This window comes from Anopheles moucheti, chromosome X, assembly GCF_943734755.1.
Source record: "Anopheles moucheti chromosome X, idAnoMoucSN_F20_07, whole genome shotgun sequence".
Taxonomy (NCBI): Eukaryota; Metazoa; Arthropoda; class Insecta; order Diptera; family Culicidae; genus Anopheles; species Anopheles moucheti.
The window spans coordinates 15,533,747-15,561,376 of record NC_069142.1 but is presented as its reverse complement, the minus strand read 5'-3'; the positions used below and the strand labels follow the sequence as shown (position 1 = coordinate 15,561,376).

General features: G+C 43.8%; 2 protein-coding genes across 3 annotated transcripts; one reads left to right on the top strand and one right to left on the bottom strand.

Annotated features, from left to right (window-relative positions):
* The first annotated feature begins 602 nt into the window (after nucleotides 1-602).
* LOC128306666 (programmed cell death protein 4) lies at nucleotides 603-7,569 on the top strand. Its single transcript, XM_053044245.1, has 5 exons — nucleotides 603-1,657; nucleotides 1,774-2,507; nucleotides 2,594-2,976; nucleotides 3,062-3,315; nucleotides 6,536-7,569. The coding sequence occupies exons 2-5, from the start codon at nucleotides 1,775-1,777 to the stop codon at nucleotides 6,606-6,608; spliced, it is 1,443 nt and encodes a 480-aa protein (XP_052900205.1). The 5' UTR covers nucleotides 603-1,657; nucleotide 1,774; the 3' UTR covers nucleotides 6,609-7,569.
* Nucleotides 7,570-11,154: 3,585 nt separating this feature from the next.
* LOC128306630 (cytosolic purine 5'-nucleotidase) lies at nucleotides 11,155-27,119 on the bottom strand. 2 transcript variants are annotated; one of them, XM_053044196.1, is made up of 7 exons: nucleotides 26,624-27,119; nucleotides 22,120-22,300; nucleotides 14,041-14,328; nucleotides 13,682-13,955; nucleotides 12,623-13,603; nucleotides 12,040-12,494; nucleotides 11,155-11,972 (listed from the first exon to the last, which is right to left on the bottom strand). In XM_053044196.1, exons 2-6 carry the CDS (start codon nucleotides 22,224-22,226, stop codon nucleotides 12,285-12,287), a joined length of 1,860 nt encoding a protein of 619 aa, XP_052900156.1. In that variant the 5' UTR covers nucleotides 22,227-22,300; nucleotides 26,624-27,119; the 3' UTR covers nucleotides 11,155-11,972; nucleotides 12,040-12,284. The 2 variants fall into 2 exon arrangements, with proteins under 2 accessions (XP_052900156.1, XP_052900155.1); XM_053044195.1 differs by lacking the exons at nucleotides 22,120-22,300; nucleotides 26,624-27,119 and adding an exon at nucleotides 18,067-18,290.
* Between the last annotated feature and the right edge of the window lie 511 nt (nucleotides 27,120-27,630).

The following is a 27,630-nucleotide window of genomic DNA, read 5'->3' as shown; positions in this document are numbered from 1 at the left end:
TTTAGATGAATAGATCAATCATGCTACACATTTTATTACCGCCCGAATGCTCTATCCCAGGGTTGTTCATATTAAAATAAATGTTTTTTTTTTTCGATTCGTTGAATTATTCTAATGCATGTAGTTATAAGAAAGTTGTTCTAATTAAACTTATTCATTTTTCTTTTAAATTTTACATTATTAAACTCAGACAAACGCTTGTTACAATGAATACTAATGATAAAAGTGAGAACCCTAGTGAAATTATTGTACATTATTTAATAAAAAATGTTATTTTATAAAAATGAAGAATTGTCTATAATTTCAGGACAGACATATAGACCAATACCCATTGTACGTACCCTTTTATTTTACGATGCAAGAAATAATATTCCCACAACTGTGTTGTTTATCCTGTAAACGCTGCGTATGTAGTAGTACAGCAACGAGTGCCACACTCACACATGTTTATACGCTCAGGCACACCGGAGCGGATACCGAATTCACCACGCATCTTTCAACTCATTCGTAAAACAGTAGCCATCGGTGAAGGTTTACCTATCAGTGCGTTGCGTGCTTATTCATGACACGGAAACTAGTATTTCTGACCATTAGTTGACAAAGTAAAGCGTTAAACGTTTGTGAAACTAGAGTGCATCATTGAAAATAAGTACATTTGAGCAGAAAGAAGTCTGTGAATTGCGTTTTCGTCGGTGTTAAACCACACGTACACACACATATGCGTGCATAGGCCGGGTTGTGGTGTAGTTCGTTGAAAAAGTTGTGTTAAAGCCGGCTTCTTGAGTGTTGCTTTTGTGCAAGACAAAAGAAAAACGTGGTGTAGAGGCAATAGTTTCGGGAACCTTTCTGTAACATTCAGTGCAGTGAAGAATAGAAGTTTTGTCCTTTGTTATAGATTAGTCCTTAACGGAAAGAAGAAGTATTCAGAATTGTTACAAAGTACCTTCACACACCACTCCAAGGGCTGTCCGGTCCTGATCACGAGTGGGTACGTGTGTGTGCGGAATCCAAGACAAACAGAATTCCATCCGTTAAGTTATTTGTCCTAATAAGTCAGTAACCACGATTTCCGTTCCGAATAGTACGGTCTTGCGAAGCGCGAAAGTTTGGAACGAACGTTTTCCACGTGCGCGAGTGTTGGTTTTTTCGCCCATTGGGACTTGTACTACGCAGTTGGAAGTTTGCTCCACACTAGCAAAAAAGAGCGAAGGTGTGCGTAGATGGTGGTGGTGTAGTACCGGCTCCATCCGGTTCTTCACACTCAGAGAGACTTGCTCTTGGAGTTCTTGCATTTGCTGTGTCGAGTTTCGTTTTCTTCGTACCATCGGAATCGTTGGAAAGAGCAGCAAAATTTTGTTTTGCTTCCCCGGTCTCTCGCATATCACAACACGATCAACAGACGCAGCGAACATAAAAAAACTTCATCCGAGCCACGGCGAGAAGAAGAAGTACACACCGTCGCCCGCTCTCGTTCCATTTGTTCCCTTCGTATCAACCAGAGCATTTTATTACTAAAACGCACACACCAAACCTCTCTCAATCAGCGAGCGCAGACATTTTGTGGTTGAAAAACAAAACGGCAAAAGGTACAACCAAGGCAAAGGCGTTGTGCCTGGCGAACTAATTGCGAAGAGCTCGTGCGGTAAAAAGGTAAAAGGTAAGTACGCGAATGTTGTTGTTGTTTTGATTGACGGTTATTGTGATTTTGGTGTTCTATTTGTGTTTTTTTATTTTTTTGGTATACTCCATTTTACGCCACCGTGTGCGCCGCAGGATGGATCTCGCTAGCGAGAGTGTACTGTTTATGGATAACGACAAGCAAAATGGTGCTGCCGATCAACATGGGCGCAACGGTACCGTACCAGGCGGTGACGGTAGCGGTCCTGGTTCCCCGAACAGCGGTGAAGGTTCAAGCAAGGGCACTGATGGGACGGAATTGATGAAGAAACCGATCGGCTTGCTCGACGATAAGCTGAAGAAGCGCGTGCGTAAGATGTCGCGCTCGAATAGCAAGGACGGTGTGCTGGGAGTGGCCGGTACGCCGAATTTTGTGTCACCGCATCGGAAGTGGAAGAATAGTCGCCGGTCTCGGAACGGTTACGGGCGGGGTCTACCGAAGAAGGGTGGCGCCGGCCGGAAGGGTGTGTGGGGTAAACCGGGCTCGGAAGTATACGATGAGCTGGACGAGGATCCGAATGATCCGAATTTTGACATTGACGCGTACAACAGCACACACAACGTGGAGCTGAAGGAGATTGTGCCGCAGCTGACCGAGGCAGAGGTCGTGAAGAAGTTGGAAGCGATCATACTCGAGTACTTCGAGCACGGTGACACACACGAGGTGGCGGACGCGTTGGACGATCTGCTGCAGCCGGGCATGAAGCCGTTGGTGACAAAAACCGTTGTTGCCGTCGCGTTCGAACACAAGCAGTCGCAGCGTGAGCTAACGTCGGTGCTGATTTCCGATTTGTACGGGCGCATCGTGACACGTGATGACATCTGTGCCGGTAAGCTCTCTTGCATCATAGTATAAATTGTTTCTTCTAATCGATTATGATATTTGTTGTCTTCCAAACCGCGCTCCATACAAAAGGGTTCGATTTGTTGCTGGCAAACATAACCGATATTATGCTGGACACACCGGATGCGCCTCATCTGCTGGGCAACTTTATTGCGCGTGCGGTCGCCGACGATTGCATTCCACCGAAATACGCTTACCAGTCGGATCGGGAGGATTTGGAGCAACATGCGCAGTCGGCGCTGGTGCGCGCAACCACATTGCTTTCGATGCACGACGGTTGGGGTCAGCTGGACAACGTCTGGGGTGTCGGTGGCGCCCTACGTCCGGTGCAAACCATCACCCAGCAGATGTCGTATCTGTTGCAGGAGTACCTGTGTTCACGCGATCTCAGCGAAGCCCAGCGCTCCATCAAGGAGCTGGAGGTGCCGCATTTTCACCATGAACTGATTTACGAGGTATTAATGCGTAGAGGGTGTGCGTGTGTATACTAGTATCGTGGTCTAATTTATCTTCTCTGTTGGTCCTCTCTCCGTCTTACAGGCAATCATAATGACACTGGAAGCGTTCAACGAGTCCTCTGAGGTGGCCATTTGCGAACTGTTCCGTACACTCGACAGTACCTGTATCGTGACGCCGGAGCAGATGGAGCAAGGGTTCCGGCGTGTCTACGAGGACATGACTGACATCGTTCTCGATATCCCACTCGCTTACTCGATCCTGGATCGCTTCATGCAGCACTGCCAGCGGGCTGGTTCGTTCCTCAGCGAAGCACTCATCAAAGATATTCCCACCCGGTAAGTGACAAAACCGCCTCTTAAACCCATTCTGCTCACCACCAACGCACTTGTGATGGCCTACGTGCCGTTTTCCATGTTTCTCTCCGAAATACACGGTCTGGTTTCGTCAACGCATGTTCCGAAACTTTCCGTTCATTTCAACATACCTTCATTTCTATGTTGTGTGGAGGAAGACAAAGAGCAAAGATATGTTGTTTGCTGCTGTTCGTTGCTCGAAAAATGAGAATGACGAAGATGGGTAGATTACAGCGATAGATTGCGCCTAGAAAACGAAATCGAAAGCAAATTTGTTTAACCTTCGCCGCCGCCGGATACAAAACCGCCAAGGGATTCGAAATTGTTGCGCATGTATTGGTATACACACATTCACCATGATGTAACAGGCCTTCTTTTATATATAATTCGCTCTCTCTCTCTCTGTTCTATGCGTGCGCGGTTTCTTGCTCACACACACGCTCACGGGTCCAACTGGCGCTTGGAAAAAGTGTTCGCGATGCTGGTTTTATGTGCCTTTGCGGGAGATTTGTCTTTTGCGTCGCAATTTGAACTTCATCATGCACACACAAACACCACGGCGCACTGTCGCCTTTCGGTAACCCACAAAACACACGTACACACGTGTGCCACGTGTATTATTCGATGGTGCGAGCTGGAGAGTTTCGGTTGTCGGGCCCCGCGTGGGGTTTGGCCGCAAATGTACCGGTTATAATTTTCGACCTCAATGTTCTTTTTCCCTCCTACCGTCTCTGCTATCCCGTTTCCTCTGTATGCACGACCCCCAGGTGCTTGCTATGTTTTTGTTTTGGTCGCCGTACAAGGTTACCACCGGAAGTTTTATCGCATCAACCCACCCAACCTTAATAACATAGCACGGGGGGCGAGAAGAAAAACATAGCACTTTTTCTCAAATGTTGTACTGCGTCGCAATTCTGTTATTATTGATGGCCTTTTTGTTTTCGTCGGGTTGGCCTTGAATTCAGTCCGCAAACCAAGCAAAGCAAAACTACCGGGTGGAGAATGAAAACTAAAATGAAGATAGGGAATATGACAGCCAATGAAGTATAACTAAATTTCAGGTGCGTTGTGTGTGACAATGTATTATAAAAGTTAACTTTCACCAAAGTTAGCAATCGGTAAAGTTTTTCAAGTGATTTTCTGCATTCTAAAACCTTTATTAAACGATCTTGTGTTGCAACAAGTCTGAAATTTCGTTCTCTGGTCAGTTAATTATTAAATCATGGTTTTGGAATGATGATTGGATTATCCAAGGCACATTCTTCCGTCGACAATTTAGACAATTAGCCAGTATTGAATTTATCTTTCATAGTTAAAGTTTATATATCCTGCAACTTTTTCTTCGATAATTGTGTCCTACGAATAATGTAGCTTACAATATGCGATATTTGTGTACTGATGTTTGGGATTTTTGCGAACGTGTTAATTGTGTGTCATCGATGCCTTATTGAACATGGGATTTAATACTCTTGAAAGAGAACGTTTTGTACTATATTGAATGTGGACAAAATACTTTCGGGCACTCCTGAAAATTTTGTCTTTGACATCTTTGCCACTGTGAAGATATTACTCAACCTAGAAGAAAATGGTTTCAATAACACTGTCTTGTTATCAATTTGTTATTGATAACATTATTTTGTTGCCCACCCAGTCAAAGCATATGGACTTGAGCGAACAAGAGTATTTGAAACACGGCGCAAAATCAAAACAACATTTTGCCTAGCTCTCTCATCGACAATATGCTTTCCACACATACATATAGTTCCATGTTTACCTATCCTGCGGTAGGGGGATGTGTTTTGTGTAAATGCTAGTGTTTACGATTTAGCTTAATAGTTTGTATCGAACGCATAAACATAACCTGCTGCAAAAAGTTCTTATTGTATAATATTATAAGAGATTCCCATTGAAGAGATAAACACATAATTCACCTTCTATTTTCTTTACATAATAGCTCTTACCCTTGTTCAACAATGTATAAAACATATCGCTCGGGGTTGGTGGTGAATTGTGTTTGTAAGCCGGCTCTTTTTTGGCCTAGTATTGGTTTCGGTTGGACGCGAGTTTAACGTTCGCCGTATACAGTGATCTGCGCAGTCTCGCTTCTATTTGTTTCCCCGGTATTTTGAACCCGCAGTTACGAAGTATTTGTGTTGTTATTGATATTAATCTATAGTCTTCACTTGACCATGCTGCAACGAAAACAAAATGCGTACGTGTGTAAAAACATGCCACCAGTGTTAACAACATAAACAATAGTTTACTCTTTGTTAAAGTTTCAAAACGAAGGGATGGCAAAATGGTATATCCTGTGTCATGTTACTTGCCTAAAATAATGGCATAACTTTTTGCTCTCGTTTCAGTTTTGATAAATAAACATCAATATACAAGTGTGTCAATATATATTTATATACAGATTTAAATTTAAATGCAACAGTCAACAAAAGAAAAAGCTCCGTTTACTAAAAACACACTATTACAATGTGCCCTAGCGAGCGGGCCACCCCTTAAAAGGCGAGGCGTATTTTCTCGGTTGCGCGCGCCTAATGCTGCGTTGTTTTCAAGGTCAGCCTGTCCTTGGAAATATTAGCTCCTTTAACCCTCCGTTATTCATCCGCAGTTACGGAATTACATGGCGAGCAAGGAAAACAAACAAATAATTGTATACCGGTAAAAGGGTGTTTGCACACACACACTCACATGGTTTTTGTTATGAAGCATTTGCGTGAAACATAACAACACGCTAGGTTGACTGTTGAGCTCCAGAAATCGCCATTTGCTTAATTGGTTCGCTGGAAATGTTTAAAAAAGCGGTAAATCGTGTTGTTGTTGCGTTGTTTTATGCACTTGATGCTTCGTTATCCTCTATTATGTTTGAATTTTGCATCGGACATGAGAATGAAACCGGTTTGTTTGTGATATTGATGTTTTTGGGGTGTCGAAGGTGCACGATGTAATGATATAAAAGCAAGAGCATTTGCTCTCCTCTAGTGCTTGCCCCCAACCAATACACACTAAAGTTCCTATTCCATTAATGGGATGGGTAATCTAATAAAATATTAAATAATAATATTATATTGCATGTTTTATCGTAGAGGCGTAGTTTTAATTTAAACTTTGTTTCGTTACATTTGTTACTTTACAATGCATAATGCAAAGGTCGTCGACTGATCAATTTTTTCTCAATCCTTTTCCATTCCAGGGGACGCAAACGTTTTGTGTCCGAGGGTGATGGTGGCATGATCAAACAGATCAATTTCCACCGTGATTTGTAAAATGTTTCCATCCATCTCTCTCGCTCTAATTAGCCAACACACTCAGGCACCATCCACCACTACTCCCCACCGCGGATCACACGGAAATGGTTGAATTGACGGATTAAAGCAACGTAAAGGAACGCGGTGATGCACGAAAAATCTGTTGGCGAGGGGGAGAACGAGGAGGTTGAGAAAGCAAGAGTGAGTTTTTTTTGAGGATGAGAGAACTATTACTAGAGGTTTTTTGGGCACGCGCGAAAAGGCTGAAGAAGGAAAATGTCGCATAAAAAGCGAGGAACAAGGGGAGAACAATTCGTTCACTAATCATTCATTTTTGTCGCGTGAAATGTGTTTCTCCGTAGGAGCGCAACAATTTCCTATTTTATTCATTTTCATTCATTGTGGTAAAATTTTTTTTTGTGGTAAAATGTACCTTCTAACGAAAAACAACATCAGGGCTCAATTAATAAACCTTAACAATGAATTTAATCACAAACAAACAAACTTACTGGTATATACTGCAACATATTTACGCTAGGCCGTTTTGCGCGAGGGAAAGATCAGGTGCGCAGGATTAGGTTGCGACTTAGCAGGCCCGCCATTAAACTTTAATTAAAATAGATGACTGCAACGAGCAATGTGAAGGGTATGAACATGTACGATTAGCACGGAAGACATTGATTTTCCATCCCCAGTGCAGGGAATAATGAAGCAATCAACAAGTTGCTAATTGTCCCTTTTTGTGTCTCTAGCGCTACCACACACTGTCTCTTGACCTGATCTTTGTCCGTGCGATGATATCCTTTTTCTTATCTCGTTTGCGAAAAAAAAAGAGAGGAACAAAACATGTCAGGGAGAGAGCGCCTTAAATGATGCAACCGGAACGGTTTTGGAAATTAGAAAAAGGAAGAAACAAAAAGGCAAAATCGGGCGCGGCATTATGATTGTAAGCTTCAAAATAAAACGCAAAGCAACTTAATGTAATGCAGCAAATGAACTGGATGAACAACACAAACACACCATGAGGAAACCCAGCTTCCACGATGCTTACCTTCTGGTCCCAGTCTTTTGCCACCTCCTGGCAAAGTCCTGGAACCGTCCCATTAGCGCCATCCTATTTCCTATACTTGCCACACGCATATAACGCTTAGGGGAACGTGTGTGAAAGGCAACAGTTTTGTAAAATTCATTTGCATTTAATCGTTATGAGTACGTTTTGCGTTTAGAATGTGTAACACGATACACACAAAATAGATAAACAAAGAGAAAGAGAATGAAAGAGAGAGGGATGGAAGAGAGATCTTCTTCGACAAGGGTAGCATAATATCTTATTTTTTCGACTTTTCTTTACCTTGTAGAAAAATATTCACGCGTGTTCCTTTAACAGTCAGTCAGTTAGGGATAGCAAGGTGGCAAGCAAAAACATCGCATATTGATATGGTATATGGATAGCATCATAAGACTTTAAAGGCTCCTCTTTAGACACGCATCGTCTAACCAACACATTCTTTAAACACAGTTCAGTTGCGTAAGGGTAATGGAGCCTTCCCAATGGTCGTGTTACTTTTCGTACCGGTATCACTAATAATTAATCCATTCTTGTTTTGTGAAACGCCATAATTGTTTTTAAGACGAAATTTGGTTACGAAGTACACGCTAACGCGATTGGCCCTAGTCGGCGCCAAAACTTACATAAACAACCGCGAGAAAAGGTTTCCACTGTACACCTCTCGGTGTGTTCATCATTTTGAGATTTCATTTCCTTTTTTGTTCGTAGTATTTTGTATATTTGATTTTGTCAATGGAGAAAGATTAAGCGAACAGCATAGATCCAGAGAAGAAGCGGTCGCCAGGCAGGAAACGAGATCAATGGGTTCTAGAAGACACGCGCAGAAGAAGAAATGCAAATAATTTTTGTTGGGTTGAAAAGTGGACGTAAGGAAATCCATTGACTTCGTTAAAAATGTTTGGATTCAAATGACAGAAGTAAAGGTGCAGCTGTTGAAATATTTACGCGAAGCCGCACGTACGCATACAGACAACTTTTTCTTTATCTATATTTTGAACTTAAAAAAACTAACATCTGTAATTGGATGACGAAAAGGTATGTACTTTTTGAAATAAAAAAACAAGGAAAATGCGTTATAAAGCTTTTCAATCTATGCCTCTCCTTTTCTTCTTTTCCTTGGCACCCAACCCTTTCGCTGGTGTTATCTTAATTCGCACATCGGTGGCCGCATGATGGCAAATAAAATTGTAAAAGGAACGGAGTAGGGAGCAAAAGCATACTAAATAACATATACAAAAACTAAAAAGAATACAACCCACAAATCTATTAAGTATGATACGAAAGTTAATAAAGGGAACGTTTCTCTTTTCTTAGACGGTAAGCGAAGAAATCGAAATAAAGCAAAACAGAAAGTATATATATAAAACAATTGATGATGGGATTTATATGTGAGAAAAAGGGTAACAGTGAAGGACTTGAGAAAACAATCGACAAAAGAGAGAGAGAGAGAGAGAGAGAGAGAGAGAGAGAGAGAGAAAGAAGAGAGTAAGTTTTAACGAGTTTTTATTACATTCTGTTTTGTTTGTTATGATAGCTAAACTTCTTTATTTGTTTAACTTTTCACCCACCCACACATATTGGTAGGGATGTGATCCCCTTGGAGGCCCAGGGCGGAATTATAAATGGGGACTCTAATTTTAAAAACGATGAATTGGGGGGCATTGAGGCCCTTGAAATGAGGCAAAACTAAAGGTGCAGTAAGAAGGGGCTCCTGAACTCACTTTGAATCATCATCTTTGGAGAGGGGGCCTATGTATACACCTTTTATTAGTACACACATTATTTGGGCCTCCAAAACGGCGAGACCCTAGGCGATCACCTATTCCGTCTACCGTTTGATCCGTTGTTGATCCCTTTTCTCAACTCAACCACGAATCCGAAGATCAAACTATTTATTCTATTAAATAAACTTTTATTAAACACACAAAAACACTGTCCACAAAATGCTTCATATAAACACGTATGTACGTAAGAAAGCGTCGCCACCAGCAGATGCTGATCGCGCCTCATAATTGCATGCGGTTTTATACTGAGAAAATATAGTTTGCATGAACATACCGACGAGCTGAGCTGTGCCGAAGGACGTGGACACTGTTTGCCTCACTCACATGTTACGGAGCAAACGGACCAGTCCGTTAGCTTCCAGTAACAGTAAGTTGATGATTTTTGCTGTTTTGTGAAGGTAGTGTAGCGAATTCCCACATGGGTATTCTTGTTCTTGATGACAATCTTTGTTGGGGGACAACAGAGAGCAAAATGGAAAGAATTAATCACCGTTAGTGTTTAGTGTCCAACTCACAATAGCTAGAGGAGCACACGGTCATCTCAGTCTCCATTGCATATTATTTTGAAGCGCTTTTCCTTTCGTCGAAGTCTCCGCGCTTGCGATCGGACACGCCAGAAGCGACCGGTTTCGTGATTTCTGACACCAAGAGAGCATCCACGAAAGGAGATAACATCAATCTGATCCGCACAAGGATCCACCATGTTTGTACATAACATATTGATATCGCATACTCACGTTATCATTCGCTTTGATGGTATCAGAATGAGAGATCTTCTACGATTGGCTATCAGTTACACATATTATCAAACAAGGGAGAGCGATCGGTATAGTAAATAGCTCAGGTACTGTGGGGAGAATCCTGCGTCTCGTTTCATCCATCCAGTGCCTACAGTGCGTGTCATAACTGTACAGCAGTTAAGTTTTTTAATTATTTGGAGTAGGAAACATGGAGTGCCACTATTTCCGAAGACTTTATTCATTGTTTATTGTTCGGTTATTTCGCAATAATTATAACTCATGTCGTCATGGAATGTCCGGGGGTTTGAAAGGATTCCATTCATAAATATATTCCATAAATATTCCACATTGTTATTTCCATGAAAATAAACTTGGGTAAAGTCATGTGCGAGCTATAACATTTGGGCGAACGGAAGAGATGAAAGATCAGTCGACGGATCAAGCCCTGTGATCATTAGAGGGAAGGGTGCAGCTATATGAAATGCTGTCTGCTGGTACGGAAATTCGGACTACCGCTTCGTTTGGATGCTCTCTTGGTGTCCGAAACCAAAAATTTCACAGTTTCTGAGCGTTTTCGACGGACGGATGCGGAAATGCAAAATAACTAGACCTCTCGGACAATGTGAACCAAGGGGTGTGCATTACGGAGGGTGTTGCATTGACACGACAAGAGAAAAAAAACCAAAGGAAAACCAAATTAAACATAAACACTTTGGTGGTTTAGTTATTACATTTTTTTTTTGATGCTGTGTTGATTTGTTTAGTAACTAAACGGTTGTTTAATGTGTGATAGTCAAAAAGCTGATCGTGTAAAATTTTTTTAAACGCAACAACGGAGAAAACTTACTCTAATGTACACACACACACGCACACACACATACAAACATCTCTAAAAGAACGCGTTACGTGTTTGAAAAATCCATGGGGCAACAATTGGCGCACAATATTCTTTATCTAACTTTGTGTGTTTGTTACGAGATTCGTTGCCTGGTTCACTATTACTAGGTGTAGCGCGTTTGTAATTTGAAGGAGTTACACTGTCGTGTGCGTGTGTGCCGGCTATTGTAATAATACCCCACAGCTGCGGGGCCACGGGCGATAAGGAAAACCCTTGAGTCTCTATTGAGTTCTTGGGGAAGACCTCCTAATTATATCCTAATCGAACAGTGCGCGATAAAGTGAAATAAAATCGATTAAATAAGTTCCTTTAATTAATTCATCATACCACATTTGCCACAAAAAAATCTAAAAAAAAACAAAATGTAAATACATGAAACACATTTTACACGTCACCCAAAAAGAGATCCAGCATAGCCGCTGAAAGTGACTGTGAGGAAAACATCAAGAGCCAACGGAACTATGATTTAGAGTTACTTTTGAATGGAAATTAAGCGACCGAGCAAGCTTGATACTAAATTTCATCGCTTGTAACGCCGCAGCTTATATGGGTAAATAACCTATCCTTTTTGTACGAATCATACGCATCTCTTCCCCTTAACTTAAGCTCCCTGTAACATACGTGAAATTTTTTAACAGCTCCTATATTGTAATAACACCGCAACAAGCCCAACAATCTGTCTAGGATGTGGTTGGTTTCAAGGAAGCTAACTCTAAAACAAACGCCCTTACTTCGTTTGTAAATGTTAAATATGTTCATTAGTCCTGGCAAAACGACTCCTATAAAGCCTTTAAGCCAACCTCAATTTTATATCATGGGAGGGAAATCGTGATGTAAACGCTTCCTGTTTTGGGACCGGCAGATAAACGGAATATAGTCCGGATCGGCAATCTGAAAAACACAACGGTAAATCGGTAAGAAGAAAATGGATGTTTTAAAAGTGTCGTATCGTTCATACCTCATTCGAATAAATTAAGCTGATGCTATCTGTCTCAGAACCATTGTGGAAGGAAAGGATATCGGAAAAGTTTAGTGGATATAGTCGGGAAATTCCAGTTTGTGCTATAGACCGTTTTGAAGGATTCAATCCTACGATGGTGACTGGCGTAAATAGAGTAAAGTATTTGGAACTGGAAAGGGGTTTGGAAGAAATGAAGCTGGAGCAATCGCGGGTGGATGGAGTTGGAGCACGGGCATGTGTGATTATGATTGCGTGGTGGACGCTTCACCGGGCGTATGGCCATCGCCAGCTTTGGTGCGCTTCTGATCATCGCTGTCTTCGTCCGAATAGTCCTCGTCGTGCGTGTGCGTGACAGAGCGTGGCGTTTCGGGACGTGTGTGCGGTACCGACACGCTCAGTTCCGACCCGGTCGCAGAAGGAAGCGAAGAAGGTTGCGGCGTACCAAGCAGCAGCTGTTTGCAGAGTAAAGAGCAGTCATTAGCCAAAGAGTTACACAGCCAAAAGCGCGAGTGCGTGAAAAAGTCATCTCTTCGATAAGAGCCTTACACTCACTCAGTGGGTACGATTAAATTTTCCTTACCCGTCCAAGTTCTTTGGAATCATCGCCCTGTGGATCACGAGCATCACCTTCGGTCTCCTCCTCATCATCCAGCTCGTGCGGTGCGGGAACAGGTGGCACCTGCTCGGTGCGTGGCGGTCTGGTACGCTGAATCATCGGTGCATCGAGCGTGAATCGTTGCTCGTGCGCAACGGTCGACTCATGCGGGAGCAGCATAGCGGGTGCCCGAAACATGTACGAGAACGGGTAGTACATCAGGTTCAGTATGGTGGCCGCGTACAGATCCGCGTACCGTACCACCTGCCCGGCGAAAAACGTCTGCCGGGAGCCGGAACGGAACAGCGAACCCATCATACCGTACGCCAGATCCATCTTGTGCGTCACGTCCCGAATCGCGGTGCGTACCGATCGAATGTCTGGCTTTTCCTTCGCACTTGAATCGAGATTCTTGTACAGATCGCCGAGCCGCACGTCCAACTGCTGTAGCTGCGCAAACAGCTGACACTTGTCCGTCCAGACGTGCAGCTCCTGCACCAGCTCCGGCACGATCAGGAACGTGCGCCAGCCCCGAATCTTTTTGCTCTTCAGAATATCGCCAAAGATGTGGTCACCGATGTACAGCACGTCCTTGCCCTTCGCACCGATCAGCTTGGTAAACACATCGCACGAACCGCCGGAGTAGACCTGGTTTGCCTGCAGCGGACCCATATGGGTGCCGACCTTCAGTGCCCCGGTACTGGTGTCAACCTGACGCAGTATGGTGCCCTCACCGAAGAACAACGGTTTGCGTGCGTCCACCACGATCGTGTCAAAGTACGTCTTCCAGTCGCGATGTGGTTCATCCGGTTTGCCACCGTGCGGGAAGTCGAACAGGAACGTCATGATGCGATCGGTGAACATGTAATCGCTGTTCGTCAACAGGAAGAGCTTTGCACCCGACTCGCGTATACGCGACAATACCATCGGTAGCCGCTCGTCTTTCTTCACGTACTCGTCGAGGTTCTGCAATGAATAAAGCAAACGGTTACTATATATCAAACTGTCGGCCTACTAAAAGGGCAACTACACCGTGTCCTTTACCTCAAGTGTTTTCTTCTTCAGATCGCCGTAGATATGCACCCAGTCGACGGCACCGCGCACATCCTGGAAGATCGACTTGAACGACATGAATAGCTCACCGTACTTCACACCAGTGCGATCGACTTGCTCCGCGTACTGCGGCGAATGTGTGAAGAAGTCCACCAGACACGCGAGCAAATAGGTCTCAGGTAGGTTGAACAGCGTGTTCAGTACGTACACGCGGCTCTCATCCAGCTGCAGGAATTTGTTCGGGTACAGCTCGTACACCTGGTGACTGCATAAATAGGAACGTACAGTTAATGCGATCAATCCAAGGATTTCCACAAAGTTGGAAGCAAAGTTGGATATACAATACTTACTGCTTGAGGAACTCGAAGCCATGGACGCACACGAGTATGTTGCCGTACGCGTCCACCTTGAGCAGGTTCCCGTAGAGCGAATCGAACCAGAGACCGCGCACCGGGAACGATGGGTCGTACTCGAACTGGCGAATTTCCGCCGGATAACCAAGGTTCACCAGCCGCTCCTTCACCAGATCAAACCCGAGCTGTTCGTACTGCGGTGATTTGTACTCTGCAATCGTGTAGTCCATATCGAAGCCATAGAACTTGATGTTTTCCAGGTGCATCGATCGATTGACGAAGATTCTGTGGGACGGAGATGATAGTATAATGGTACGTGTATCCAAACCGCTTGGAACTGTATTCTTTCAGCGGGCCACATCACATCAACCACGGTCACCGTTGATTGATGGCAGTAAAATTGGCAAATTGTGCCCAATTTATCGCTACGGCTAACACGTGGTGATACAATAGTCGATTGGATTAAAGGCGACAGAGCGAATCTATCACTTTGGTACCATGGTGCCGGTAATTGATACCGGTCTTCAGAAGATACTAGACGTAGTAACTCGTGGGATAGTAGCGTAACTATCGCGTTGCCGTACGCCACTTACTTTGCGCGGTGACGAACGGTGCAGAAACTACCAGCCAGGGTGGAGTGGTCGCACAGATCATCCTCCGAACTGGATGATTGGCTGGAGGAGCATGACAAGTTAAAGCCGTACAGCATTGTTGCCTTACATGCGCACACAACTACACGCAAGCATTCACAAATGTCCGAGCTGGTCGTGCTGGAAACTGGAGATATAACACACAGCAATCGACCGCCACCTCCTGGGAGTTGCAAGACTTCTACCGAGCACCCAACCAACACGAATGGTCTGAATAAAAGCAGAGAATTGCCCGTGCACAGTTGCTACATGTGTTAACCCTTCGGTGCGTGGCCAATGCGGGCAACGGGTAACAGCAAACAGAGGCAGTAGTAACAATAACCGCACCAAAAGGTTCAAAAGAATCGGGATGATTAAACTGTGCCGACATTTAACAACACGTTAAATTGGCAACACTCAGTGGATAAAAGCAATTTCCAGACCATCTAGGTCTAGGGCGCAAGCGATGGCAAGGGTCAGGAGTAGTAGCAATTTATGGAATGTCAAATGCGCGTGTGATTCACTTGACGGTGGGGTGTGGGTCTTGCTACCCTGAACTTGCAGCATGTTTTCACGTCCAAAAGGTTTTCCATTGCAGACCGGCCGTGAAGGTGTTGGAGTGAGGCCAAACAAATTGAGCTATGAGCGCACAAACCGACCACGGATTTCATCCTTTTGGAAACCCACGCCCTTATAAAAAGCTAATTAAAACCGGACCGCCTTCCATAATGCGTTGTGTGTGTGTGTGTTTGGTGTATAGTTTCACGGATTTCTGTTCTGGCGCAGTTAAAATTGCTATATCACAGAAGAAGGTGTTACCCAGATGGCGGGAGGTTCAATCATATGTGGAATTCCCCACACCCAAAATATTGACATTTATCGAGCGGGATTAAATCATCCCATACCTGTCGTACGCGGTGATCTTAATGATCAACTAGCCAAAAAATGTACGCTCTATCTGCTCACCACCATGCGTTTGTATCTATACGATCTAATAATACTCCCGGTTTTATGGGCAAGTCAACGGAGGCATTCTAAGTACGGGATGCGTCAAATATCAAATAATTATTTTTAGTCATTAAGCAATCACTAATCTGAGGTAATTGTGGCTGGTTCCGATTTGGCAACAAGGGCCAACCGAAGTTTAGTAATGATAGTTTATTGGACACATGTCTACCTAAGCAACAGTCGCACAACCATGGGACGATGATTCACAACAGTTGATGTCGTTGCGATGTCCAATTTTATTGCATGTTTTAATTTTCAACTCTGTAACCCCAAACCTATGAGTTCCTGTTTAAAGCTAGGGCTCCCTAAAACTGGAACTCACTAAATAGGAATTCCAATGCATCCAGCGAGTTGCTGTAAAGGGTTAGTCATAGATAACCGGTGTAATATCCGCTTTCTTCCCTACGCCGGATATCATCGACTGAATGCAATTAATGTTGGTAGGTTTTTGGGCAACTGGACGTGTTGAGATCAACAGCTCGAAATGGAGTATCAGAGTAACAAAAACAAAGGCTACAACTACCTCAAGGAAGCTGTCTACCACACGAGCATGTGTGAATGCCCGCGAAGACGATGCTATGCTTATGCAGATTGCGGCTTGTTTTGTTTTCCTGCCGACTGCCGCCGTTGCCGTAGGACAACAAACTTACAACAGCAACAGCATCAAAACAACATCAAACAGTCCCGTTGTGTAGCAACAGAGCCGCAGTTTCCAAACGTTGATCGCGCGGATCACCGCTCGGTCGGTGTCGTTGTCGCTTGCTCCTTTGTTTTCAACAAAAACAAAAAGTTGATAGAAAATGCTGCAGGAAAGCTGATCGTGGAGACAACATTCCATAACACGCAAAAGGCAGTGAAGTCAACGGGTTATCTGGCGCGTTGTTGTGTTAGCTTAATGCGCGTAATTCAACAGATTCCCGATGAGATTAACATCCGATTGGGCAAGATGATGTTGCGCGATGTGATAAGAGTGGACCACCAACTCGCTTGGCGTTAGTTGCAAGCCACCAATAGGAGTTATGGGCAGGTCTGCATACATCGCAAACGGGTTTTTTTTGCACTCCGACAAATTGCAAAATTATTCAGATCGGTCCAGCTCGGTAGAGGGGACGGGAAGAAGATCTTCAATTACCGTGTCCCTTTTTCCATTTTCTTGTAGAAACATTTTCTAGAATGCATCTTCTATGCGAAAACAGCATGGAGAGGAGTACCAGATCAAGGCGTAGCAGATGGATACGGGATTGGAAGATGGTGGGACTAATTAGGAAATCACTAGCGATCAGGACAGGCTTTATCAAAACATCTGATACGACCACAGAGCCTAACGATGGCCGTTACCTAAGAGATGTACGGATGCATGGTGTGGCGGTTGTCGGCACGCAATCACATCAACAATCTGTGGTTATTATCCATCCATTCCAAATACTCCCACACACACACACACACACACACACACACACACACACACACACACGTTGTGCACAGATTCCACTTTCCATTTCTCCTTCAGGCGCGCAGCGGAGTGGGCGATGGATTTTCATTTTTCGGTGTGCAGCCTGATGACGGTCCACACACATACACCGTCGCACTGGTTCGTTCAGGGTTGAGAGGTGAGTTCATTTGCATATAGAGTGAGTTGATCCAAATCCCGTGGCACGCGAAGGGCCACCGCATCCGAAATACATTTGACTGGTACCGCCTGTACTGCGAACTGCAGATATTCGCCCACGCATCTCACGTGCACCTCTGCCCTGTTTGGGTCCACCTACATCCATGACACATTTGTTTGTTTGAGTTACGAATCTATATTAGCACCGGGTTGTAGGGCCGTAATAATATTATCCGAGCCGTTACGTGCGATATATCGTTAATAACAACGAAAACAAAAGAAAAAACGGTTTCGAAACGTCCATCGGTTGGAGCCTATCGTCGGGTACGGAGATGACGACACTGTAATTGCTGAGAAGTTCGCTGGGGTTAAGCGCATGCACGCGTGCCCCACGAGGAGCAGCTAATCGCATCGTCGTATATAACCGCCCTAGGCATGTGTCCATTTGCACTCGTGGAGAACTCTCGGTTTTATGTCCGAGTGGAATTTTCGAAATCAAGTGCGCTTTAACGCAAGTGGAATCTAAAACAGACATAGCTTTTTAACTCTTCTGCTGGCAAACCACCCCGGTATATCAGCACTGGGCACCCGAAGGCCAATAGGGCAAGGTTAGCACGAGTGGTCGTCGGGTGACTTTAGACGGTCCGGTGGAAGATACGCTGACCGAAATTCGTTCGAAACGCCGTACGCTTGAGCGGGCACAGAATATTCCCCGAAAGTTTGATTGAAATGCCCCTGTCAGCCGTTTAAGTGCGCTTAAAGTATACCGCAACGTACCTGTGACTAATCTCACGCTTGTAGCCGTAGGCAGGTTCCCGCAATACGGTTCGCTGCTCGGTACCGCTTCCGGTCGGGCGTGATTGATTGTTGAGCGTACGGGCGCTGCTGGAACTGGCGGATCGAGACCCGCCCGAGTTGGCACGTTGGCGCAGTTCGGCCGCAGTCGCCGGTGCCAGATGGGGCAACTTTGACTCGAACTCATCCTGCGATATGTCCGGCATGATGAGTTGCGCAAGTCACGGATTTAGGCTTTTTGGGACGTAAGATAAACGCTGATGACGAAGCACACAGGTGCGCACTGATGCACGGACAAGTGTTAAACACAGTCAAGATTTCACATGCGCGTCCGCGAGGGCTTCAGCGTTTTTTCGGAACTCCGAAACAAAAACAAGAGAACGCGGCACAGTGTGTCGATTGAAACACCTATTTTAGATGGGTAAATGGAAATGCAGTGCAGCTTGTGCAGATAAGAGTATTCAGACGCGTGCTACTCTTCACAACAGTTGAGTTGACACTGAGAGCGTACGCATTCCACCATCCTCGAGCTGTCGGCTAAGGGTAGTAATACGGCTTTTGGATTTAGCAAAAGAGAAGGCGAAATAAAGAGAGAGAGAGAGAGAAAGAGGGAGAGGGAGAAAAAAAAAAGAGAGATAGAGACAATGATAGCGAGCAGATGCATTTATAAAGTGCCGTTTGACGATCATGATGACACACACGTCAAATTTCCCGCTTATCTCTCCTCTACCAGACCCAACATCGATCGCGATCTTGACAGCGCCATCTGAGAACAATCTCCATACAGGGATGCACGTAATCAATCCGATGCCTGCCTAGCGACGGTTGGGTAGGCGTGCAAATCGCATCGTACGAAAAGTGTCTGGAACTCTCCGTCAAAATTTCCCTGCGCAGGCGGGCCCCGCGAACAGGCCTTAACAGACGTAGCGGTTGTGAATCATAACATATGCTAGACGGTATGAAGCACTCTAGCGCAGCGCGTTTCCAAGCCCCGAAGGCATTCACCGCACTGTAGGCACACACTTTCCCTTGCAACACTTGCGCTTAACGGAGCTCGTGCGAGGTGTGTGTTCGGTCACCAGCACTTCTAGCCCGCAGCGGTCTGTACGGCACTGGCGCCAAATGGGTAGTTGAGCGGGACTGGACGTCTTCTTTCTTTTGAAGGCTAAACCCCGCAACTGTTGCATCGGCGTCGAACGGTGCGCAAATGAATCAGTGCGTTTAGTATACGCGGTTTAACGATAGGGGGTTTGCCATTGGGAAACTGAGAATACCTAAGAGATGCAGCGGAATTGTATCTTCAGCTGATCTGATATACTTGTCCCTTCCCACCTCCCAAGAAAAAAAAGAGAGACGCTTATGGTGACTTATGTTCCACAACCTTCATGTGAGACAGTTGATATCTTTTAATTCCTCGTTCAGACATAGCCCCTTCTCCACTGCGAATTGTAGAAAACTATAGGTCACTTTAAAATTCAAGCGGTTTAATGTTGGTATACCGGCGACTTAACATCTTATCGACACTGGAACTTTATCGTCGTCTATCGACCAAAGTCAACTCCAACTTGTTATCGCGATTCAAAATTTGGACAATTTCTACAAGCCATGATCTGTGTAAACAACGCGTTTACATATTAGCTATGGCTTATGAACCGATACGGAGCCCTACACACTGCTGAGACGGGCGGTGGCGAAGATTTCGCATATCAGCACCACAAATGTGACGTCACTCTAGTGTTCGGTGCAGTTGCTACCGTCTATCAACTTTGCAGTTGGTTATCGTTGCACGCGATTCACACATACTGCCTTATTGTCTGTTTGTTGCTTATCAATCTTGCTGATTGATAGATCCATCGGACACTGGAAGCAATCGTAATCTCCAAAAAGATGATAAGTCTTGGATAACACTGGAAACGATTTTCCGATCTAATACATTTTCTTGGTAAATTCTAATGTCTATTCTGCTTCTTCAATTGATGTGACATTATCGTATAATATATCTTGCGTTGAGCTCCCTTATTAACAAGTATCTGCCATACTTGAAGTTGTTTTGTCTGTTAACATAAATTGAATACATTTATGATCTGTTATCATCAAATATGTTTGTAAGTTTAACAAATGTTTATAAAGCTGTGGGATTTATTGGATTCACAAAACAAATTTGCTATAATTTTACAGCAAGATGAATACGGATATTCAAAAACAAACTATTTCTGATAAGCCGCCGTATCAGCTGTATAGCTGATCGATACACAAGGGGTGTTGCGGTTGTTTGTTTTATCCTTATCTGTTTTGTCGAATGGTGCCGCGAACTGCAGCATATGTTTGCTTTTTAAAATGCGTTTATACTGTAGCATTAGCTAATAGCCTGTGGTTATTGATGATGATGCCGAGGGAGGGAAGAGAGAGAGAGATAGAGAGAGACAGAAAAGTACTGTATCACAATCAATAAATTGCATTGCTTTGGCCGCTTCTGTCACCTGTGGGAAATGTCGTCAACATCGCCGCGTATTGGGCGAACCGTCACACAAAGACCGTCGCAATGCATTTGCCGTGACAAGGTGCACCGTTTTTTTTTTTTATTTTGAATCACAAGGTTTCGAAGTATGAGCGGGTGTGGGCGAAAGAAAAAAAAAACAAACAGAGGAACTGAACGAAGCAAACAAGTGTTCCATGGTTGCGTGTGAGATGAGCAAAGCTTCCGCGGTGTTTTGCGATTGGAATTGGAACTGGAGCACGCGACACACAGTGCGTGATTTGTGAGATTTGTGATGTATTACCAAGAGTTCTTCTAATGCAAAGCTTATAAAATTCACCAGATCACGATGAAACTCTGCTGAGTGACCAACAAACATAGGACACAGGTTTCAAAGTTTTTTTTCTTAAATGAGTAGCAAAAGTGAGAACAGCACAACTGTTTCGGACCGGCGAACCAATATGTACGGTAGCTAAGGGATGCTGCGCGTATTTTTTTGTGAAGGTCACCACTATCAGTATCCGAGACGCAGGGTCAGGTTGGTGATAAGCTGGTGGCCTCCTTATTGTGGCTTGTGGCGATTTAGCACAGTGATTATGGTACTTCAGCTCGATCGGTTGGTACGCGTTCCGACAATTATTCCGTCGTGCGTTGAATACATCAAGGATGCTGCTTAGTACACCCTTGTGTACGCGTAATTGTAAGAACAATTACAATACTTTGTTATTGTAGAAACTTATCATCTTCTCGAAGCAAACTTCTTGACAATCATTACAGTTGCTTCACGATGTGGTTTAATGCATCCAAGCACAAAAAAGATGAGGTGTAACGCTTTGTGTTAAATGCTGTTCTACCGTTCCAGGCATTTACCAATTGGAAATTGCATTCTATATACGATTAAGATTCGAATATGGATATGAATATGTTGAGCAAACGGTTTCATTCCTCCTACTAAAAGCACAATAAATACGCGGAAAGCTGGTAACGATCCTCACACGAAGACACACCCACGCACGTGCCAGCATAGTGCATTATCTCTCCAATCGACCGCGTTTCCCAAATGTTTCCTGCCGCAACCCAATTTATCTTGCGCCATGTGTATATCCTCTCGGCTACCGGTCTATAGCATCAGTCCCGCCGACAGTCCACTGTGGCGGACCTGGGCATATCTTTCCATCACGTACCGGTGGGAAATTTGGGAAAACTGTTCCGTGTCTGTCTCGGGTCAGCAAAAAAAAAAAGGATACCATTTTTTTGCGTGTGCTTTCCGTTCACAAGAGTTTTCCTTTTTGGAGAATACAAAATCACGCCACAAACGTGATCCGGTCAGATTCGTTTGCCGCTTTGTACGGGGCACGGCTGTATGCTTTCATCTATCATCATCAGAATGGGCACCCCTACCGGATTCGGGCCGGGGGTTTGATTTAAAAAATGAATGTAAAAATTAACATCATAATTCGAAGAGAAGTGGTGCTAGTTGAACACAATCATCGAACCGGGGGTAGGTAGAATTTGAATTAAAAAATGTTCAGTCTAATTTTGGCAGTTGCTTAACTTACCTGTGTTCGGCTTTACGGTAGTATTTTTTAACATGGCCTTCGCCCGGTGCCATACTGCTGGTGGGGAAGGTCTGCGGTGACGGTAGCTCCGATATTGGATAGTACATGTTCTCTGTTTGTATGTGTTTTTTTCAACTTATTAAAAAATCCGTTTGGATCTTTTAGTTGCTTTGATTGATAGCTAGAAAGAGAAGAAAAGACGTAGAAGAATACTCCTTTAATACAAAGCTATCCAGACTGTACGAGTAATGAATGACGTTACATTGTATGAAATTAAAAATATTTTCCCAATTGCATACTGTTAGGCGTTAATGCGAAACAGCGGAAATCCAATGCACTGCGGGTTGACTACCTTCAAGGGGCGTCCAACGTTTATGTGCGTTTCTCGAACGTGAATATAACTTTCCGCTTGCAAAACGGAAACGATTCCGGGTACGTACCATGATTGAACAGAAACCTGTACATGCGTGGAATGGTAAACTTTACACCCGAGTCGTGTCGCATTTCAATTGCTCCACTGCGGAATGATTATTAGAAATAATTTCCTTTTCTTCAACGCAATCGTTGCAAACAATCTCGCAGAGTTCGATGATTACCAATGGTGAAGGTGTTGCTGCGGCTACCACTCATTCACCTATGAAGCCAGACATCATTATTATGCTGGTGCTACGAACCAAAAATATCTGTAAGCGTGAACGGTTGGGTGTTCGATTTTAACCGAACGTAATTGGAAGCAGAACTTCCAGCACTAGAGCATGCACAGTTGCAGTTCGCATAATAACAATCACCGTTTGTAGCAAATAGCACGTCAATGCTTGTAAATAAAGGTATCAGCAAAACCCGTAAGTTTTGGAAAGTTGGTTGATATGAAAAGAGATGTTGGCATACGACACCTTCGGACAGTAGCGTTTGCTCTTATCAATGAAGTAGTAATCCGCCATAGATGAAAGTAATTCGTCATACGACGAAGTAAGATTTCTGCACAGCAAGAAACACGATCCTGTTTATGTGCAGTCGACGTGTGGTTATACCTTTCCACACATTTCCTTGGTGCCCTGAAGGAATATCATTTAAGAATTCTATAAAACACATCCCCGAGAGTGAAGCTTTTCGCAGAAAAGCAGATCATCTTGATTACAGCTGTAAGTGTCCGTAAAAAGTTTAACAATAAAACACACACACACCAGTGAAGATATGTGGAAGCTGCTACACTATCGCTGTGGATAGTGAAAGATTTAACACACCAGCTTAGACGTAGCTCAGCGGAAAAAAGTAGTTCGGGGCTTACTTGAGAGCTTTTTCACTCGGTGTATTATGTGTTTGCTTGTGCATTATTGTCTGCCGATAACGCTTCACCACTCCATGGAACCGTCATATCAAATCGTATCATGAGCTTATGTCAGGGCTTAAAACGTCATCCTACGTTACACACTTTGCTCTTGTGCGGCTCAGGTGATACGAAAGTCGATGTGCTTTGAAGAATTGAACATTTTCCTAAAAATATGATAAAATATGACAAAAAAGTACACATATATATGTTTTTTTTTGTTTCGTTAGAACGGCCTTGGCCGTATCGACTTATTTTACCACGTAGCCGGATAGTCAGTCCTTGCTACGGGGGATTGGTCCGGATGGGATTTAGTCTGGTCCGTTCGTGTGAAGACCGGCTCCGCTGCCATCATGCCACCGGGCCGCTCCACACGTATATATGGTGAACAAAGAAAAATTAAAAGCAATCTATATTAAAATCTATTTGTACCACGTCGTTACCATAACACAACGATACCTGAAAGCCAAAGGCGAAAAAAGGTACAACTAAACCACGAGTGTCATGGGAGCCACGGATGAATGCCAAGGGAGTCATACTGTGGCACTGTTAAGCCTTTTTATAGTGTTAAAACAATAAAACTGGTCCATCCTGTTCGGGTGTGATTATACGCTTAAGTGAGCACAATTTAGAGCCGCTAGGCGTTGGATACTCGTTTGGGTGGTGTTAATCCTTGGAGAAATGGTAGTACACACTCTATGTGTTGGTTGCTCAATTGTGGAAACTAACCCATCTAGCACACTGAAAGCATCTGAGCATCTAAAGCAGGCCACCAAGTGGAACAATTTGTTTAAATATTATGCAGATACTGTTTGTTTTGAATCCATAAACGTTAAATGTTGTTTTGTAATCTCTCATTTTGCGCTCAGAGATCCAGAGATCCAACAACGCTGTGGTATATTACACAACAAGGCTAATACAAAGTACCATTCCCTGCAGGAAGGGCCTTTCGACTACGTACCGAAATTAAGTCCAGTATGTCAGTTATGGCAGGCATGACTCTGCTTAAGAACGGAACAAGATGGTTTGCAGATAATTTTCTTGCTGCGGTTACCTAAAACAAGTAATGCTGTTCGGTGCGTCTGGTGTAAAATACTGTAACCTAGTTTCCGGTGATTGCTTCTCAGACATTATAAATCCAATCACCCCACGAGAAGCGTCATTCATTTGTCGAATCTAATCATTCCAGTATGCCGAACATAGATATGTATCTCTTATATGAGCGATCCTACTGATCAAGTACCCATTAGCCGGGGCTTGTATTTTTTCTTCCTTGGTTGTGGCCTGTGTGTCTTCCACCACCGACCGCAGTTGTGTTACACTTCGCAGCTAGAAAAGAAAAGAAACTCATTCAACCATTGCAGTAAAGTACATATTTACCAGACACGGAACGTCTTCTTATCGAGCGTAGTTTACGGGAGGACGGCTCGTGTGGCTGTTTTGTGCCATGCGCTCGTGCTCGAATGTCGCTTCAAAACGGCGCACAAACAGAGCGCTAGTGTGTAATACAGTACATACGGAGCGATAAATAGGAGTGGAAATAAAATATAAAACCAACAACAACAGAGTATACAATTGCCTCAACTACTTTACCAGTTGCGGCGTGTTATCATACGTTGTGACAGCATCTCTTAGAGGGGTTTTCTGTGTGGATTCCTATTCCGGGACGAAAAAATCATCTGCGAGAAAACGTCTCTACTGGTATGATGAGGTAGCAAACCGAGTCCAAGATAATCCAAGCCACATGCTTTTGCTTCTCCTGCTCCAATGTTAACCGGTTGCTAGGGCTGTCGCGTATGGCGTAAACGGAATAGCCAAAAAAATATATAAATAATAATAATAAAACACCACACAAGGGGCCAAGAAGGCTGAAAATCACGACAGTGTAGCGATGGGTTTTCCCGACCGCTGTTCTCTGCCGGGACTGATAAGCCGATTTTGCAAGCCGACCGCGAATCGTCCCCATGGCCACAGTTTCCAAAGGAAAGAAAGTAAAAAAAAAATATGAATGTGTGCAGTACCTTCACGGGCTTTTGCGATGGTTCAGTTGACAACGGTCTAGTTTTGCTAAATGGTGTTTACGAAGCTTTACACATTGAGAAGATGTGTTTTTATTGTGCGTGTGTGTGTTTTAAACTTCTTAGTCATATGGAAACGATTCTGTGAAATTTCTAACCCACAGAGATAAATCTGTTGCATGAGCTTCTTTCGTCTATATTCAACAGTTTTTTTTACAAAGGTTATTCTAAATAACTATTTTCTACATCTGTGTCAGATGCAGAAGTCTTTGCTGCAGGTAGGTAAGCACTTTTTTTATTAAAGTAGCTAAGCACTTAACCATTGCAATTTTAAAATATTTTCCTTGATTGTAATAGTAAGAAAATGGGAAAATTATTGTTTTCTGATATTTCAAGTCGGACCCAAGTTTTTTTAGCTTACTTTTCATAAGCAAAAGATTTCAATTAGAACTTAAGATAATCTTATATGTTTGACATTGACCAACGAGTATCGAATGGATGGCATGTTCTACGTGCATGGTGGCAGAGGTCTCCGAAAATGTCTCCAAGTGTGTTCCCATTCATGCGTACGCCAGTGGCCTTCATCAATCTCTTCTCATCAAACGAACCTCCAAACGTGAAGGTCAGCCAAAAAGGGGACCTTCCCGTATGGAATGCACGCAGAAGAGATGGAAATGTGGGTGGAAATATGTCTTCAACACATCTTTCATTCTTAATTTCATCGCAATGGCGCTAAAAATACGCCCGACGTGTTCGCAGTGACCTTATTTACACCCCGATACTGCTTTTTGGCTTCATAACATCGTTGTCACCGCGTTGCATTGAGAAGCGAAATAAGCTTACGCGGGACTGGCCCCAACATAAAAAACGACTCTTAGCTGCAATAATTAGAATATGTGTTTTTGCTGCCACCGATTGGTGGAAAATCGATCTCACGTTCGTGTAAAGGTAACGTTCGTGTTTATCCTTGGCATATTTCCATGCGGTTTGCTTCCCATAGTTTGATGCAACTTCAATGTTATGCAAATAAAAGTAACATATTTGTGGTTTACCGCAGGTGAAACTAAAAGCAAATGCAAAAAGTGTCATACAATGAAAAGATGATGCGACAGTGATAGGAAAAGACAGATGAGTTAAAAAAAATCGAATGGAAGCTTACCTGTAGTTTGTATTTGAATTGAACTTTGCCTTTGTTTCTTTCTTGTGGCAGATGTGTGCCACTGGTGATGCAGCTTCGGTTGAGTGATGAAACTGGGAAGGGTGGACAAGTTGCTTGAGAGCACAGCGAGGGATGCACTTCACGGATTCTATCCGACCCGGCAACCCTTACGGTGCCGCAGTGTGGCACAGGCGCGCATAGGCTATCCAAACGTACATTCGCGAAGGACACTGCGACAAAGGAAATGCTCGTTCGCCTGCCGCGGGACAAATGGGAATCACGAACTCACACGGCCGGGTTACGGATTGCACAAATTAGCGCTGGACAATCGACAGTCCACTCACTTTTAACCGGTTTCGGAGGATGAGGTAAGTGAAGAGAGTACACACCAAGGCACAGAAACGCACGCGAGTGAAGTGAGCAAAACAGGCAACACAGCCGAAAGTGGACCGGAATCGCAGAATTTCTTGCCTTACCGTATGATAGCATAAACCGAAGCAAATTTGACGTATTGGCGCCTGTGTTTACGTTTACGATCAGTTGTTTAGTAAGTTTAGGTTAGTTTTTTCGCCTCCTTTTCAAAAATTTTCACCATTAGCTTATGTAGTTGCGGTCGCCAATGTCACGAAAACTTAAAACAACCCCATCGTAGCTAAAGAAAACAATTCCTTATTTCTGAAAACACCGCTTATTCATACGGCTCAGGGCTCGCGCATCTTTGTACGCAAGGCGAACAAAGAAACCCGTGATGAATTTGCTGCCCTAATCCATTTTTACCGAGTAAAAGGTGTAAACATTTGAATCATTTGTTTGTCATGCAAAGAACATAAGAATAATTGTATTATTTAAACCTTTTTACAATCAATAAAAATATTTTATGATTAAAAATGCATTGAAACCGATCTTACGAGCCCTGCACACGAAATGTCATATCTACTGTCAATTCGTGCAAAATAAAAACAGATTAGGCTATGTTCTATAAGAATGTTTGGATCCGCGAAGACAAT